An 18,856-nucleotide genomic window follows, 5' to 3' on the forward strand; every position below is an offset into this window, starting at 1 on the left:
GCGAACAATCAAATAGTAAAGAGTATAGAGACAAGAGAATAACACAAGAGATTTGATAACGAGGTTCGGCCAATTGTGCATACGTCCCCGGGAGCGTTGAGCGGCTACCACTATATATTATTAGAGAATAAGGATTAGTGTTTTACTATTCTTCTCCTTGTTACATTAGATCTACATAACATCAATATATATAGCCATCTACCCCAACCCTTTTACATCAGCCCAAGCCCATAACTTGTATTGTTGTTATCTAGAGATATGAGTCATTGCACAACAGTCATCGTAAAGGCTATGAATATAAGTTTATGAGACCATGGATCTATGTTGCGGAAGGCTCACATTAGGATCGCATATCAATACTATGGTATTATATGAATGAGCGTATGAATGCTCAAGTCCTCATGTCTCCTTGAGCGTTCGTCTAGTCTCCGAAAACTGATTGTGCATTGTTAATCGGTGTTATGCTTAGTACATGATTTCATAATCTAACATTTTATGCATGTCAAGTGCTCTTTAGTGAGATTGCATTTTCAAATTATGTTTAAGGAGCCTTCTTTTGAAACTTTAGGAATTATCGGCTGCCTTTTACTAGTTTCATCTTATCAACACCAAAGTGGCTCCGAAACCATCTCATTCGATATTCTTGTTTCAATATGAGATATAGTTGAGACAAGCTTTTTGAGTCATGTCTCAAATCCTTCTGGACAAGCATATGCATTGTGTTGTTAGTTACATGATATCATTGATACCTTTAATTTGTAATATGGTTTCCTACTTTTACATTACTATAATTACTTTTCTTGTAGTAGCAATTTTCATGTGATTTTATATGGAAAGAGACACCATAGCCAATAATTCAAAAAACGATAATCATATGCAACATTCAGTACTTAATTGACTTCTCCACTTTTCTAGAAGGTTTTGGATCTCTATTTTGCTATGACCTCTTCTTATACCTCCATTGTTACTCGATTCATTGTTCTTTGGGCTTACTTCCTCAAGAGACTTTTATTGATTCGTTGATTACTAAAATCGTATAATTAATAAAATACAAAAATAGGAGCATTTTCAACCATGCAATTTTATTGATATGTATTATACAGGCTCTAATAAATTACTCTATCTATTACTTTTTACTTTGTTCAACTAAGATCTGTTTACTCCAACCATGCAATTTTTAAAAAGTTCAACAAATAAGTAAACAAAAATGTCATTTTCGGATTTATATGTGAAATTAATAACCATTAAGGGGTTACTTATAAAAAAAGTAACTAATTAAGGTGTTAACAATTACCATAAATGCATTGTTTAAAGGAGAGAAAATTGGAGTTTTGTGTCGGAAAGTGATGTTTTAACATATTAACAAGTGTTTGATCTATTTTTTCAACATTATTCATTTACATTTTTTAAATAATAACCTTATAAGACTCACTAGCACAAATCATTATGTAAATCTTAGAGTGACACATATAATTATATGTATTAATACCCTCTTATTTTGTGCAACAATCGCCACATTATAAAATTGTTGCTTAGCAGTGCCATTGTTACACATACCTCATCATTTATTTTTCCACCAACCATGCAACCCTTGTGTCCTACTGTCATTATAGAAATCTCTATCCAACCTACATTAAAAATACTATTTTGCAACACTACATGATGAAACCCATCGGAAATACTGTTAGTTTTAATTTTGTTGACATGTAATGTCAAATATAAAATAAAATGAAACTACTAATTTGATAAGAGTGTAATATGTATCATAAAGATTTATATACGATCAATGAATTATTATATTATTTTTATTTAAAAGTTAATAATAATTAAATATGTATAGTTAATGATATACCGACCTTTTGAAAAACTTTTATATTCATCTTTTTCTCATTTGCTAATATGATTAAAATAATTGAAAGTTTGGGATCACATGCACATAAACAAACATGTTCCATACAGACAAACAGATATTACAAAGTAAGATAGATATATAGATCCAAACACAATATACGATCCAACGTACAAATGATTGCTGTAACGTAAATGGTCTCCTCCTTAAGACGCTGCACCACGTCAAATATCCCCGGACCCCACCTCACCCTACCCAATTGCATTTGATGCACTTCAATTCAAATTTGGGATTGTTTTAATGTTTTAAAAATGAGAGGAAAATGTATATATAATAGCAAAAGAGTTTTTTATAATTTTAGTACATTATATGTTATACATATTTAGTTATCATTATTCTTAAATCTTAGTAATAATATAACTTTATATAAAACTTTATAGTGTGATTACATACATATTACATCATTTAAAAATATTGTTTTGATGAGTTACACATTTAATAATTTTTAGTTGTGCCTTTTATATTTAGATTAATTTTTTAGAGATATGTATAAAAAAAGTAAAATATATAAATAGAATTCAATATTTATGTATCGTAAGTAAAAAGTTTATTACATTATCAATATATTATTTATATGTAACTTTTGTATGTTACTTATTAACAGACACTAATGGTTAATGTATTAATGATAAATGATATACTAATAGTTTAAAAAACTTGTTAAATACATTTATTGTTTTCTCATATGAATAAGTTTTTATATATTTTTTGTTGTAAAAAAACTCATAAACCATGAGATCTGCACTATAACCCTACTATTGTGAGATGTAGATATATAACACTACTAATATGATTGTTTATAATAAATTCCATGAATGCAAGACAGGATCTCATAATATCTGTCATCACAGCACGCTGATGATCAGAAGCAGAAGCAATTGGTAATAGTAATGATGCTAACTAGTTACTGCAGTGGTGTAGTCCCTAACCATATGCAGAGAGCAGAAAGCTGCTTCAATTCAAAACTAATTAAAACCCTCTCTCCCTCTATGTATTTTATTGAATGTGTCTATACTCCTTCACCTTATTCCTCTGACCCAACCTCATCATTACTCACTCACGTGATTTCTTTATCCCTATCTGTCCTACTGTCCTACTATCATATTTAAATTATGTTTTTCATAACACCTTTCTTAAATGTAGCTGTGATAGGACCCTCAGGACCCTGTCCTAAATCCTAATCCCTCCTTTAGCTTTCTTCATGTATTAATTGGAGGACATTAGGTGGGTATTTAAAGTTATCAGTATTTATAGTGAGTGATGTTAAAATTGAATGTCGGTTCAAGTGGTGAATCGGTCTCAATAATAGTACGGTATAATAGTTATATATGTCATTCAATTAAGTCGATCAAAATCAGTCATTCAATTATATAGGTCAAAATTAGTCACACTGGATAATTTTCAATTGAATGTAACAGTCATACCGGCTAGTTTTTATTTAAATTTTTTTCTAATAAAAATAAAAAATTATTAGTTTTTTATTAATTTTTTGACAATATATTATATATATATATATATCTAATTTTGTAGTATGTCGTTTAATTAGTTAAGCATAAGTTGAATTGCTATATCATTATACCAATATCCTAACTGGTTTGGTGATCGATACAATATTAATAACACTCCATTTAGTATAATAAATTTTTATTTTATCAACTATTTATATTTTATTATCATTGATATTTAAATAGGTAATATAAATGAATTGACTGTAAATATTATTTTTATATCATTGAATATTTTTTGTGTAAATGATTCACATAATATCTTTAATTTTATCACTACATATACCAAATTAAGTATTTCAAAGAATACGTAATTGATTTAGGACCAAGTTCAAAAGTTAGTTCGATCAACATTTAAAGTCAATGAGCCTCTAAATATAAATATAAATATAAATATAAATATAAAGTTGAGTTTATATTCAAAAATTAATACATTAATCAATTAGAGTGGGGGAAGGCAAAGTTTTTACACTACTCATCACAATTGAGGGAGAGATTGCTAAGTCATAAATGTTGTAGATTTAAGAATATGTATAATTGTAACTTAGCTTAGTTGAGATATTTAAATAAATTGAGAGATTTGTTTATACTCAATATTATCTATTTATTTTCTTAAACTTAATGGACTAAATGAGTGAAACTTAAAATATATATAAGATTTATATTTTTTCTTTCTCATTATTTATTTCACTCAATCATTTAGTCCGTTGAATTTAAAAAATCAATGAATGAGATTGAGTATAAATAATATAACTTAAATTGGGTATAAACGAATTCATTCTCTTTAAAATAATGCAAAAGAAACTACACAAGGTCTAAAAATTATGCATTAAAAATTACAGTTTCAAACCATTCAAGAAAAAAAAATTAAATACAAAATCTTTCTTTATTTAATCTTAAATAATTATCCTTAAAACATTTAATAGAAGAGTATAAAATCTATACAATAACAGTGTAAAATTTTTACACTCATTACATTATTCACCATTAATTTATATTATTTTTATTTAAAAATTAATATTAATTAATAAATTAAGGGTGGGAATGATTTACTAACAATATTATATTACATTATATTATCAGTTCAAACATATTAAATCGTTATCAGAAAACAAACAATGTACTCGAAAAATGTCACATGATAAACCTCTCAAAAATATGCGGTGGGTCATGGTTTTGTGGCTAGGCTGTGTGGCTTTCTATACATTCCATTAACAATTATTACATTGATGGTCACTTTATGGCATGGTTCCTTTTCTAAAAGAGGCTTCTTCTACCCAATAATTCACCCATCTCTCTCTTGTCTCTGCAACTTATCATTAAAGCCTGCATGACTTCAATTATTGCAATGATCCCAAAAGCATGACATATCTGACTTCTTCACTTCCTTTGCACGATTAATAATATATTTAAATTTTCAAATAAAAATATCAAATTTTAATATATTTAAAACATTTTAATATATTTAAAACATGAATGATATATCATACCACCAATTACGTAAAAGTTTTTTATATTGTCATTACATTATATACTATTCATTTTAATCATTATTGACTTTTAAATAAAAATAATACAAATAAATTGTAAATAAAACATTAACTATGTATAAATCTTTACATTATTCATGCATAGAGATTACACTAAATTCTTGTGTAAATCTTTCTATTCTCAAAATGTAACATATATCACTTATAAAATAATTATTAATAAACAAAGTATCACTTTTGTTTGGAATAAATTGTTCTAACTATTTTAATATGCTAAGATTTTAATCCAATTTTTTTTTAATAATTAATTATTTTTCTGACCAATCACAAATAATAGTACATTCAGTAGTACACTTTTTTGGGACAACAAATGTCGACTATATCTCCACCTTGCTTTGGGGTTCCTATGCTACAGAAATTACAAAATAACCTTTGCTTCTCATGATTTAATTTGCATTTTTTTAAACCAAGACAAAGTAAAATCTAAAGGAGAAGCTTTTCCGTGAATAGTTAAAGTTTGTCGATTTGTCTGCCTAATAAAACATTATAAAAATAGTAGTTTGGTCAAATTAAAATCTCGTTCTAATCATTTAAGGCAACTTTTTCTCCCAATAGTTTTCTTTATTCATATCACGCTTGTTTCTAATAGTCATGGAAATTGTCGTAATATATGCAAGATTCACGACTTTTTTTTGGGAGAGAAAATGGAATGAGGAAAAGAAATAAGAAGATCCGGATAATTAGTAAGTGCGATTGTGCAAATATTATGTACATAAGAAGATCCGCTAAATATTATAATATATTTATGTTCACATTATTATTTTACAAATTAAATTACAAAAAATATATAAGAAGTTATTTGTCTATGATTTTTATATTATTTTTAATATTTATTATCATATATATTTTTACGATTGTTTTACTTTAATGCCTCATGACAAAAGGCTAAAAAATATTAAAACAAAAGATAATATAAATATTTACAAAATGAATTAGATAATGCAAAATATAAATAATGTACAAATGGTAATTGTTAAGACTTTAATGCTAGGCTCTAGGAGCTTAATTTTGAAAATGTGATTTGGTTTTTCTTAATCTTCACAACTATAGGAGGATTATGACATAGAATTCCTCTTCAATTTCACCATTTAAAAAATCACTTGGGTGACTTTGTGTTGTGAAGCATAGGTCATGAAATTTATAATAGCTTATATTTTAGCTATAGGTGAAAGGTTTCAGTCAAATCAATATATTTTGAGTGATTGTAGTCCTCAGTCACTAACCTTTGTTTGTTTCTCATAACATTACCTTATTCATTAAGTTTATTTCTGAAATTTCATCTTGTTCATATGATGAATTTGCCTTGATTAAGTTCCTCTTGCATTGCAAGTATCCATCCTTCATCAAGTAGAACTTCATCAAATTTATTTGTCTCATATGAATGTCATGTTGTTAATATCTCTCATTGTTAATCAAGCTCTCGCTCCTTTATATGAAATACTAATGATAAAATATTCTAGATGATATGTTTTAAACTTTCACTCTCTTTTATAAGTAATTTTCTCATATGGATCGAGTTTTGTTTGTTCTTAATAGACTTCGTCCTTTAATACTTGTCGTGCCATTTTCTCCAATCTTGAGCCAATTAATATTTTATGTGAAATTTTTTTATCATTCTTAAATGTATTATTTAGCTTTATTCAAATTTGGAATCAAATTTTATAAAATAATATTCGTATTCAAAGGCATGAAAATAAAAAATATTTGGTTGTCTACCTTTCTTTAATTCATATGAAGTCTTATTTAGAAAATGTCTTACCAAAATTATGTTGTGCAAATAAGAAGTAGTGTTTATAGCTTCATCTTAGGCATTTTTAGGTAGATTGTTTTCATTTAACATTGATATATACATTTATTGTACTTAACTATTTTTTATTTCAACAAAACTATTTTGTTTAGAAGTTCTTGGTCATGAAAAATTGAAGGACATTCCATTATCTTTATGAAATTTTGTAAATTTTCTATTCTCAATTCAATTTTATGGTTAATTCTTAACAAATATAAGCAGAAATATTTCTCATTTAAAACATTTGTGCATAACATAAAGAACTTTGTGAAGGGTTTTTCCTTATAGGTACATAGTAAACATAACTCATGTGAATCTGAAGTAAACATTGATGATTAGAAAACCATACATCTTACAAATAAGAATAGTTATGTTGATTGGACCAAAGATATCCATGTATAGAAGTTGCAAGTAAGACTAACAATGAATCGAATCAACTTGGTATTTGTTTGAAACTCGAATCGTTATCTAGTTCGATAAACTTGGTTCATGAACTAAATAAGTCGAACTTGGGCTCTAAATTGAGTTTATTAAATAAACAAGTTGAACTTGAGCTGGATAGAGTTTGACTCGTTAGGTTCATAAACTGATTCAATATATATATATATATATAAAATTAATTATTTAAGTTGTCCAAATGAACCAATTCAAGTTAAATCAAATAGTTCATAAACTTTAATTGAGTCAAACTCGAGCTAAGAAATAACTCATATAGAACTCGAGTCGAACTTCGAGCTGGAGAAATCCTTATCAAACTGAGCTGACTGAAACTATAGTTCAATTGGGTTCGTTCTGTTCCCTGCCCTAATTGCAAGGGTCTAAAAGTCAAAATTTTACTTTATAATTAAAGCTAGATTTCTTATGTTTTCTTCTTTTGATGAACATCGCGTAAAAAATATTTTTTAAAGTATATGTCAAATAATGGTTTTTTTATTTCAATTTAGATATATATTTTATACTTATATTTCCTAACTTTTTATGTCTGGGCTATCTTTCATCATTTTCACTTAAAATGCCTTTAACTTTTTATTTAAAAAATCAGACATATTAATTTAAAGAATAAATAACATTGACACCATTTGAGTTTTGGTGAAATTACATAAACCACCCCTCACTTTTCTACATCTACACAAACCTCTCATAGTTTTTATACTTTCATTATACTAACCACCTCTGCATAAGAAATAAATGTAATCTTTTAAACAAAAAATGTGATAAATGCAATTAAATTAAACAAAATATGATATATTATGTAGACAAGTCTAAATAATATATGAGTCAATATTTCTTTATTATTTTTTGTTACAAAATGCATCAACAATTCTAAAGAAATATTGTTTAAATCAGTCTTATAATATATTGTAACGAACCAAAAATAAAAAAAATATTGACTTATATATTATTTGGATTTGTCTCTACAATATATCATGTTTTGTTTAACTTAATTGCATTTATCATATTTTTTGTTTAAAAGATTACACTTATTTCTTATGCAGGGGTTGTCAGTGTAATGAAAGTATAAAAATTATGGGAGATTTGTGCAGGTGTAAAAAAGTGAGGGGTAATTTGTGTAATTGCACTAAAACTCAGGGGTGTCAGTGTAATTTAATCTAATTTAAATATATACTAATAATGTAAAACCAACTGGCGTTGGTTCAAGTGGTACATGCTTGATTCCCCTTAAGCAAGAACCCGGGTTCGAGTCTTGTGGATGGAAAAAATACCCGTTGGGAGAGTTAGCCCCACTTACTTGTGGATGTGCCCGGCTCGGACAGGATTGTCTCCAGTGCGATGATACCTTTAAGAAACTAAGAAAAAAAAATACTAATAATGTAAAAAACTATTAATTTGTTAGTGTATAGACTAATTTCTCATATTATTATGTTCTTTGGATAAAATTGGTGTTGATACATTTTCCCGGGGCAACTTATTGAAGTGAAGTTGTGTTTAATTTTTTTCTTGCAATTTTCATATTTATTACAATCACATATCATTTAAATTTTAAACCATTTAACTAATATCTCATTACATTTTAATAACTTCGAAATTAATTCAACCTCACATATTTATATTTTATACATTAATAACTTGATTTTCATTTTTAAATAACGGTACTACACAGGTATAACGTTTTCATCCTGAATTTGACTTGAATCCTCCAATGAGCTAAATTAACCTGGAAAAGTATCCCAGTTTCCAAGTTAAAAAGTAGATTGATTAAATTTAGAAGTCCAATACAATGAAATGACATATGACTCTGGTAGCTTCCAGCCATGGCTGCTACAACTTTACTTACCTACTTTGAGATCCCAACAATTCTCAGCTATTCTTGAAAGCTAGCCTCTACCTCACAGCTATATAGCTAACATATACTAAAACATGTTGATTGAATTATAATAAGTCACTACCTAATCTAATAATTTATTGAGTAAATGACATAAACCACTCCTCACTTTTCTATATCTACACAAACCTCCCATATTTTGTAACTTTCATTACATTGACCACCTTTGCATAAGAAATAAGTGTAATCTTTTAAATAAAAAATGTGATAAATGCAATTAAGTTAAACAAAACATGATATATTGTGGAGACACATCTAAATAATACATGAGTCAATATTTCTTTATTATTTTTGGTTCACTACACTATATTATAAGAGCGATTTAAACAATATTTCTTTACAATTGTTGATGCATTTTGTAACAAAAAATAATAAAGATATATTGATTTGTATATTATTTAGACTTGTATACACAATATATTATGTTTTGTTTAACTTAATTACATTTATCGCATTTTTTGTTTAAAAGATTACACTTATTTCTTAGGCAGGGGTAGTCAATGTAATGAAAGTTTAAAAATATGGGAGGTTTGTGTAGGTGTAGAAAAGGGAGGGACGATTTGTGTAATTTCACTAAAACTCAGGGGGTGTCAGTGTAATTTACTCTAATTTATTCCATTGCATAATTGTAAACATTACAAGTAAAATGTTGAAATTTTGTATTAAAAATTGAGTTTGATGGATGTAAACTGATGGTGTAAAGTTATTTATCATGTTCACATATTAACTGCTATTTATCTAAAATGATGAAAGATGTGATGATAATATAGAAAATGATTATATTGCGTGTAATACATTTTTTAAAATGAAAATATTATACTCTTATGTTTGGATTTCCTTAGCTCTTTAGGCATAAAATGACCCTATATTTTAACATGAATTTTATTTCATTTTAAAACATTAGATATACCTTTTCCATATAACTCTTTAGCATAAGATACTATATTCACTCTCTAGATTTATATATATATAGAAGTAGTATTTTTTTAATATTTTTAGTCGTTTGATTATACATTAAAAGGTTAGCTTTTATGTATTGAGTAAGAATTAACATTTGCTAATTCATCCTATTATTAACTAGTCGGAAGTCGAAACTCATTTTAACGAATTTAGGCTTTAAAAATTGAATCCAGTGTCTTTTAGGATGAGTTTGGTTTTTTATCGTATGACCATTTTTTTAGGGGAATGGGTAAAGATCACACTTTCAAATGTCTGAACCCTAGCCTCATGCTCCAATGTGCTACTAGAACAACAATATTGTAGAAAAGGGATAAGTTAAAATTGACTTTCAACCTCATGTATCATACTAAGGTGTTTGTGTTGATAACGTTAAAAGTTATAAGATTTGATGTCGATAAAATAATCGGAGTCTAAAATATACAAAAGACTTCAATTGTTGTTTATAATTGATGTCAAAAGTAGAAACTTACTTTGAAACCTTAACCACATCTTTTATTGACCTTAGAACTCGTTAATACCACAATTGAGATCATTATGTTTTAACCATTAATGTTGAAATATCAAATCAAATACAATCTTTCCATTGAGATATATTGTAACATAATGTATCTGCACTTGTAACAACCATAATTGTATAAGATTATCATGTCCTATAAGGGCAACTTTGTATTACCTAACAATTCAGAATGATATATCCATATTGAATAAGTCTAATAATATCCGTCAAGAATAAGATGCTCTAGTATCTCCTCAACTTGTAAATATCTCTCTCAGTCAAACAGTTAACACAAAGACAACAAAACCTTCCAATAATACTTGGAGGAGCATTTGTTTTAGCAAATTCTAAAAACCCAATCACACCATTCTCATACTTATCACTTGTGTGTTTAACATTCCCCCATATATGTTCTCTCCGACAATATACAATTCAATACTAAAATATGAGACACAGATTAATTTTATCATTTTTAATATTTTTTATTTCAAAGAATTTAAAATTGACTTTAAAAATTTGTGCACTGACAGTGTAAAGTTTTTTACATTGTCACATCCAATATTGATTTGTATTACTTTTGTTTGAGAGTCAAATATAGTTAATAAATCAATTGTGGATGACTATATGATAGTGTAAAAAACATTCACAATATTAAATCCTTAAAAATTTGTACCGTGACTTTTAAAATCACATATCATAATTTTATTTTATAGTGAACCCTCTAGCAAGAATCCAGTTTCATATGATCCATATCTGGACAACAAAATAGGGCATTTATTTTTCGAGTGAAACGTGTCATTTCACTTCCTAATTTTCGAATTTCCAACATAAAAATTTTGAAAAAGAAATCATATGTACAAGAATAGAGTTAGTACATATTTTGAAGAACTTATATGAGTTTTAACTCAAAAAAAATTAAATAGATTCACGTGCGTTTGTCAACCTGGATTTGTCGGTCAATCTTCACTCCACGCAAAGGCATAGCAGAAGAAATAAAAAGGGCACAGTAGACAGTGTTATGTGTTGTAGGGTGAAGTGTTTCTGACTTTATAAGTTTGGCATTGAAAAAGAACTCTCTACCTAGCTATTGTAGATTCTTTAATATATATAGATACCAACACACATATTATATATAACCTTAATTTTCTTTCAAGCTTTTCAAAAGATGGAGCTAGCTTTGAGTTTAGGTGATACACAAAAGCCTTTCTCTTTGCTTCATAATAACCCTTCTTCAACCTTACATAATAATAAAGATCCAACAAGTTTATGTATAACACTAGGAGGAGCTAGTTTCAGTGGAAAATCACAAGATAAGAGAAGGGGTTCCTCAGATCCACCACTTCAGCTTGATCTTCTTCCTTCAACACCAGTTCTTCGACCACAGCAACCTTCTTCACATCTTCAAATTCCATGGCTCACGGATGCACGTAAATACCCACTTTCATACTCTCACTTTCTTCCCCCAAGTCCTCTATTTTACTATTTTTAAAACTTATTTTTCATTCATCCAACACTAAAAAGAAGAATAGTGATATATAGTGGAGTTTCACCTTTACCCATCATCAAATAGATCAATTAAATCTCTATAGCTTGTTCATACATCATTTAGGCCTTGTTTAATTTGAATATTTAATGCATAAAAACAAGTTTTATGTGGGGATATATTTTTGTAGCAATGCCATCTATACTAGTAATTGTCTATTAGCACTTTGAATCATATATTTTATGTAACAAAAAAATTATAAATGTACCAACAAGAACCATCATTGTGCATTTTTTAGGAGCTACCAGCCATATCACTATTCTTAGATAGTTCGATTTCTTGACAAAAAAGTTCATTTTTTTCATTATGTATAAGAGATCACACCCACTATATTTTGGTGATTTCTTTGAGATGGATTTGTGTGTAAAAAGGAAGAGTATTAATAATTATAATAATAATGCAGATGATGGAGCATTAAGCAGAAAGAGGAGAGAGGAAGATGGTGAAGAAAGAGGGAGTGATGATGATGAAAATGGCTCGACGCGCAAGAAACTCAGACTCTCCAAGGATCAATCTGCTTTTCTCGAAGAGAGTTTCAAAGAACACACCACTCTTAATCCTGTGTGTAACTCTCTACCTCTTCTCTTTCTCTCTCTACCTAGTACTTATTTCTAATCTTTGGTTTTTTCTTCCTTTTTTGTTGAGTTTTTGACTAATAGATTCTTTACCCACTTATTTGTGTAATATTTTTAATAATGCCTCATTACAAAACTTGACAAAAATAGGATGTTGGTTCGATTGTATAAGACTTCATTAAATTCTCACGTATTATAGGTCAAAATTTTGATTTTTGAGAATGATATTTGTTGAAAGGGATAATCTTACATCATAAAAAAGAGATTAATTTCTTATCTTAGTTATATAATAAAATTACAAAACTTTTAATGAGGGGGAACTACCTATATATCCTTCTAAAAAATGTTACTTTCAAATATTTTTACACCACACAAATGATATATAATGAAAGTATATGGAACAAGGATATGTTGTTTTAAATTATGTACCAAAATCAATCTTCTTTCAAGAAAATATGTCATTTTAATTGAACATTATTTGTTTTTCTATTTTTATTTCAGTCTTATTAGTGGGGGATAGAGTTTGGGACATCATCTGGGATACATGACTACTTTTTTGAAAAATATCCATGAAAGGATCAAAGCTTGATTATTTATTATATTCTGTTTAGCTTGCATAAAAATGTATGTTTTGATATGATTCATAAAACATAATTAACGCCCATGAGTAATGTCAAACTCACTAAGAAGTTGGAGGCCTTGAACTCATGTATCTAATATTAAGTTACAATAACTATACGTAAGTGTATGTCCTCTTTAAAATACTAACTCTTGTAGTCTTATTATTATAGACACTAAACTAACATTAATCTTTGAATTTCTATATATATTTTATTAGTTTTATTTTCTTTTTAAATTAAAATATCAATTATATTAGTTCTAAAGCATGGAGACCTAATGACCTTAGTGTTATGGACTTTTTAGTCTTTAACATTTCTGTCTAATAGCTGCTATATTTAATTTTAATGTATTTTCTTCATTGTTACCAAAATCTCCAGAAGCAGAAACTTGCTCTTGCAAAACAGTTAAATCTTCGTCCTCGTCAAGTTGAAGTTTGGTTTCAGAACAGAAGAGCAAGGTAATAAGATTAATATACCTTCAGTTGTATAGAATTTAGTTGTTATCTTTTGTACATTATTTATAATTGAGACAATACCTTATGCATCAAGAGCAAGAGAAAAAGAAAAAATAATGTGAGTTTTGTACTGTGTCACTGTATCATTGACAATTCATATCTGACTATCATCAACTCTTCCTAAAAAGTAATACCAACGATACAATGACTATATATAAATCTTCATACTGATAATATCACACATGCATCAATATTATAGTTTTTATGTCAGCTTATAATCACCAATTCATATGTGAATTGTCAACTAAATATTGGTAGAAACAATTATACTGAAATAACAATATTAAACTTGTGAATAGTTTTTCTTTTTCTCAAAACAGTTATGAATTACCTACAGGACAAAGTTGAAACAAACAGAAGTGGATTGTGAATATTTAAAGAGATGTTGTGAGACATTAACAGAAGAGAATAGGAAGTTACATAAGGAACTTCAAGAACTCAGAGCTTTGAAAACTTCACAACCATTCTACATGCAACTTCCAGCAACCACTCTCACCATGTGTCCCTCTTGTGAAAAAGTAGCCACCAACACCACCGGAGGTGCCACCACCATCCATCATATCTCCACCACTACTACCACCAACAATGATAATGGTTCTCAAGTCTATGCAGAATTGTCTCTTGGTAAGAATAATAAGATTTTGGGCTTTCCTTATAGTCAAGCCCATCAGCAAAAAGCCCATAATATGGCCTCGTGATCTTATATTTTTTTAATAGGGTTGTATGATCTTATTGTGGGTCACCTTTTTTTATTATCTTTTATATTATAACAACTTCTAGGACCTCTTATTTTTCTGTATAGGTTCATTTCCTAAATTTTAGAATCTATTTATCTTCTTTAATTCTTTTGTTTTGTTTGTTAGCTTCTTTTTATCACGAAAAGGAAGAACTTTTTTGTTGAGATCCCTGAGGAAGTTAAATGGAGACCCTTGTTCAACTTTCTAGTATTTTAATGGTTTATTTTATTTTTAGATTCATATTGGTAGTCTAAACTCTAAAATAGAAATTGTTAATTTAGTCATTTACTTTTTAATGTTTTTTATTTTATCTTTTTGTTAATGGTGTTCGTTTTTTTGGGTCAAAAACAGTAAATTTGTTCCTTGGAAATAGGGTTCTATACTAAAAATCGAATATTTTTTTCATAAATCTTCTTTTCTCTTTTTTTATCATCATCTTTGTTTTTATCATTTCTCCATTTTTATCATAATCATTATAAGACTCTAAATCGCAATAAAAAGCCAAGATTCTTGCAACTAAGAAGGGATCTCCACTGATAATTTGGTACATTCATGTAAAAATGTAACATTATTATAATGAAAGCGTGAAATTAACAAATATTAGCAGATTAAAGTGACATTTTTTGTGGAATGATGAAATTGAAACCTAGAAATAAAATAAAAAATAAAATAGTATTTCAGTCTTTAATTTCTACTTTTGTAGACTGTTGGGTACTTGGGTTGTTTATCAAAACATGTTGTTATACTTAATTTATCTCACCTCACACCTGAGTACTTTTTCGGTTTTTCCCTAACTAGAGATCAAAGGATATCTCATGGTGTCGTTGAATCACAAAAGAAAAATCTGTGTTTCTTACTTTTATTTGCATGAAGGGTTAGTTCCGACATGTGATTTTTATTTACTACGTTGTATATAAGTGAGACTCCTCTCAAACAATTGAGAGATAAGTGACTTTTTTATTTGTATTTTAAGGATAAAAGTGTAATATTATTTTAAATAAAAATGATGTGAATGTCAATATGTGTTACATTTTCTTTACTTTTACATAGCATTTGTCTCTCTATTAATGGAGAGGAGTCTCACTCGTTTCATACAATACCTCAAAAAATGGTACCAAAAGTGGCGCACTGCAAAACAACCATTGGATCCGTACTAAAGCATGATCCTTTAGTCCTTTTATTATTAATTAGTAATAATTAATTAATTGTTTCGAGGTTATGTAAAAATTGTCTGGTGCTTCTTACACCGTTGACATGATAGTGCTTCAGCTTTAGGCATAGTTGCCATCATGACCATAGTCCATTTACATTTTTGGTGTAGCAGTGTTATCACTGCGAATACTGCTTGGTCTAGTGGGTTTGTTGATGATATCTGCGATTCTGAAAGTGTGAGGATTAATCATTCCGTGATTCAATATCAATTAAATCATGTTCTCACTAAGTGAGATTAACTATTTCTATTAAAACAATGTCATATAGGATGTAATTAAGGTGATAATAGTTATTATTACAACAAACAAGAATAGTTAATATAGATCATTGTATCTTATTTGAATGATTGATATTAAAAGAAGTGACCATAAGATTAACAATTAATTTTGAGTAAATTACATTGACATATCCATGAGTTTTAGTGAAATTACACAAACAACCTCTAACTTTTTTACGCCTACACAAACCTCTCCTAATTTTTATAATTTCATTACACCGACCACCACTGCATAAGAAATAAGTGTATTTTTAAACAAAAAATATGATAAACACAATTAAGTTAAACAAAACATGATATATTGTGAGACAAGTCCAAATAATCTATGAGTCATTATTTCTTTATTAGTTTTGGTTCGTCACACTATATTATAAGAGCGATTTAAACAACATTTCTTTAGAATTGTTGATGAATTTTGTAACAAAAAATAATAAAGATACATTGATTTGTATTTAGACTTGTCTACACAATATATGACGTTTTGTTTAACTTAATTGCATTTATCACATTTTTTGTTTAAAAAATTACACTTATTTCTTATGCAGAGGTGATCAGTGTAATGAAAGTATAAAAATTAGGGGAGATTTGTGTAGGTGTAGAAGAGTAATGAGTGATTTATGTAATTTTACTAAAACTCATGAAGTGTTAGTATAATTTACTCATTAATTTTTAATTCTAACCATTCATGTATAATTGTAAGACCTGAATTTATTGTTTTTACAAAATTCTATACAAGTCACTCTCATCATGTATAATATCATAAAGCATGTTCCATAAAATATTTTGTGCATATAATATTACTTTTGGTCTCTACCTTAACAAATTGGAAACTAACTCATTTTATCTGCTTTTGGGCTTTTAATATTTCCTTAACATATATTCAAATCACTTTAAGCCGTAATTTTACTATTTTTTCTATAATAAGAATTATTCAAATATTTTTTCTAATGCATTAGTTCATAATATATCTTTTTCAATGTTTTCATTTATTCAATGTAACATTCTCAACCATGCTAAATTTTTTTCTTTCTGATGTTGATATTTGATAGCATTATATTACATTGAGTTAAGATAAGGAATTTTTTAGGATTTATATGGCTGCCAATTAAGAAATGGCTGAAGAAGGCAAAGTAGGTGGTTTAAATATGCAGATCAAATATTTAATCCTAATATGGATCCACTGTCAAGAACAAATGAGTCCAATCAAGGGAGATGCCTTTTGGTCCAGTGTTTTTAATTTTGGATCAAATTTTATATGAAAGTTTCATAATACCCCTATATCAAAATACATTTTGACAGAAATGTCCAAAAACATATTCTAATATCTATTTGTGTGAATGAAAAAAATACATTTCAGCATTAATTTACAGAATTTATGATTTTTGAAAATAAATTATACATTTCAACACTGGTTTGCCAGAATGTATAAGTTTTTTTCAGACAACCATACGTTGGAATGGTTTTTGATGTTTGGAGGGGTATGAAATTGTTGATGAGTGAGAATGAATGGGACACTATATATACATTTTATTTAAGGAAAATGCTTAGCCCTAGTTAAATAAAAAAGTTGTCGTATACACACTTCTCAAATTTTGTGTATTATGTTGAGGCATACATTTAAAATGAGAGGATATATTCTCCTAACCCTATATGCGTAGTGCGTACTGCATATTGCATGAGAAAAATGTTTGTCCTTTGTTTCTTTTGAAAGTGTATTTGTCAAAGACATGGAATAAGAGTGTAATATCTTTGTATTAAATATTTATACACAGTATATCATTCACTATTATATTATTACTTTTTTGAAGAGTCAATAATAAATGATAAATAATATAATGTTAATATATAAAACTCACCATCCATTTATACATTTATTTTCTCATGGAATAATACCTATGCATATTATTGATATTATGGTTCTCATCAAAGTAAGGTTTTAGACATTGACAAATGTTAGTATATTAGTAGTTATTTTGGACAAGACTCAAACCCTTAATATATTTCACTACACCCTTAATAATCAAACCATCTCATAACTCCTTTTTTTATTTTAAATTTACTATGACTAATGTTGGAACCACAATCTCCTTCAGTTCATTCTTATCAACTATGACTATGAGCCTTTATAAGTCATAACCCTATATATTCCTCTCATTCACCTATGACCATGAGTCTAGTACATTGCAATAACTTGCATCTAGTCTAGACCCACAATTATGTTATATAAATGGGGGAAAATTTACATTTCTGGTATAGTTTGACTACCTTATTACTACTCTGGTATAACTTTTTAAAATATTACGAAACTATTATATTTTTTATTAAAATCGTGTATAGGGTACACGATTCCTGAGAAACAACTTTTGCCCCACCAAACTCGTGTATGGGGTACACGAGATTAATTTTCTCTCTCCTAAGCTCGTGCACCCCATGCATGAGACCCCTCCCACTTTTTTTTTCTTTGCCTTGGACCGATTTCTCCGGTCCAGGGTTTTTAAGAATTTTGTTCTGGTTTTTGAGTTATATCAAAATTATAGATTATTATTTGTATTATATTTTTTATTTTATATGATGTAAACTAAGATTATTCATTTAGTTACATGTATCACTTTGAAACCTAAATTGGTGAAGATTTTTTGGAATTTTAGACGAGTTTTTTGTTGCATGAGTTTTGTATAATTAGGGTTTTGATTTATATTATATTTTTAATTATTAAATATATGATTAATAGTAATTTGATAACAAAGAATGACATGAACAAACATTTATATTAAAACCATTGATAATTAGAAACATCAAAATACAAAAAAATAAATTACATAGAAAG

At 27.9% G+C, this 18,856-nt stretch overlaps 1 protein-coding gene across 4 annotated transcripts; it reads left to right on the top strand.

Moving 5' to 3' along the window:
• On the top strand, positions 11,648 to 14,732 carry LOC109329079 (homeobox-leucine zipper protein HAT14-like). 4 transcript variants are annotated; one of them, XM_019562745.1, is made up of 5 exons: positions 11,650 to 11,977; positions 12,497 to 12,654; positions 13,667 to 13,746; positions 14,141 to 14,397; positions 14,428 to 14,729. In XM_019562745.1, the coding sequence occupies exons 1-5, from the start codon at positions 11,716 to 11,718 to the stop codon at positions 14,499 to 14,501; spliced, it is 831 nt and encodes a 276-aa protein (XP_019418290.1). In that variant the 5' UTR covers positions 11,650 to 11,715; the 3' UTR covers positions 14,502 to 14,729. The 4 variants fall into 4 exon arrangements, with proteins under 4 accessions (XP_019418289.1, XP_019418288.1, XP_019418291.1 ...); XM_019562744.1 differs by having other exon boundaries at positions 11,648 to 11,977; positions 12,506 to 12,654; positions 14,141 to 14,732; XM_019562743.1 differs by having other exon boundaries at positions 11,649 to 11,977; positions 14,141 to 14,731.

Source organism: Lupinus angustifolius, chromosome LG16, assembly GCF_001865875.1.
Source record: "Lupinus angustifolius cultivar Tanjil chromosome LG16, LupAngTanjil_v1.0, whole genome shotgun sequence".
NCBI classification, from domain to species: Eukaryota; Viridiplantae; Streptophyta; class Magnoliopsida; order Fabales; family Fabaceae; genus Lupinus; species Lupinus angustifolius.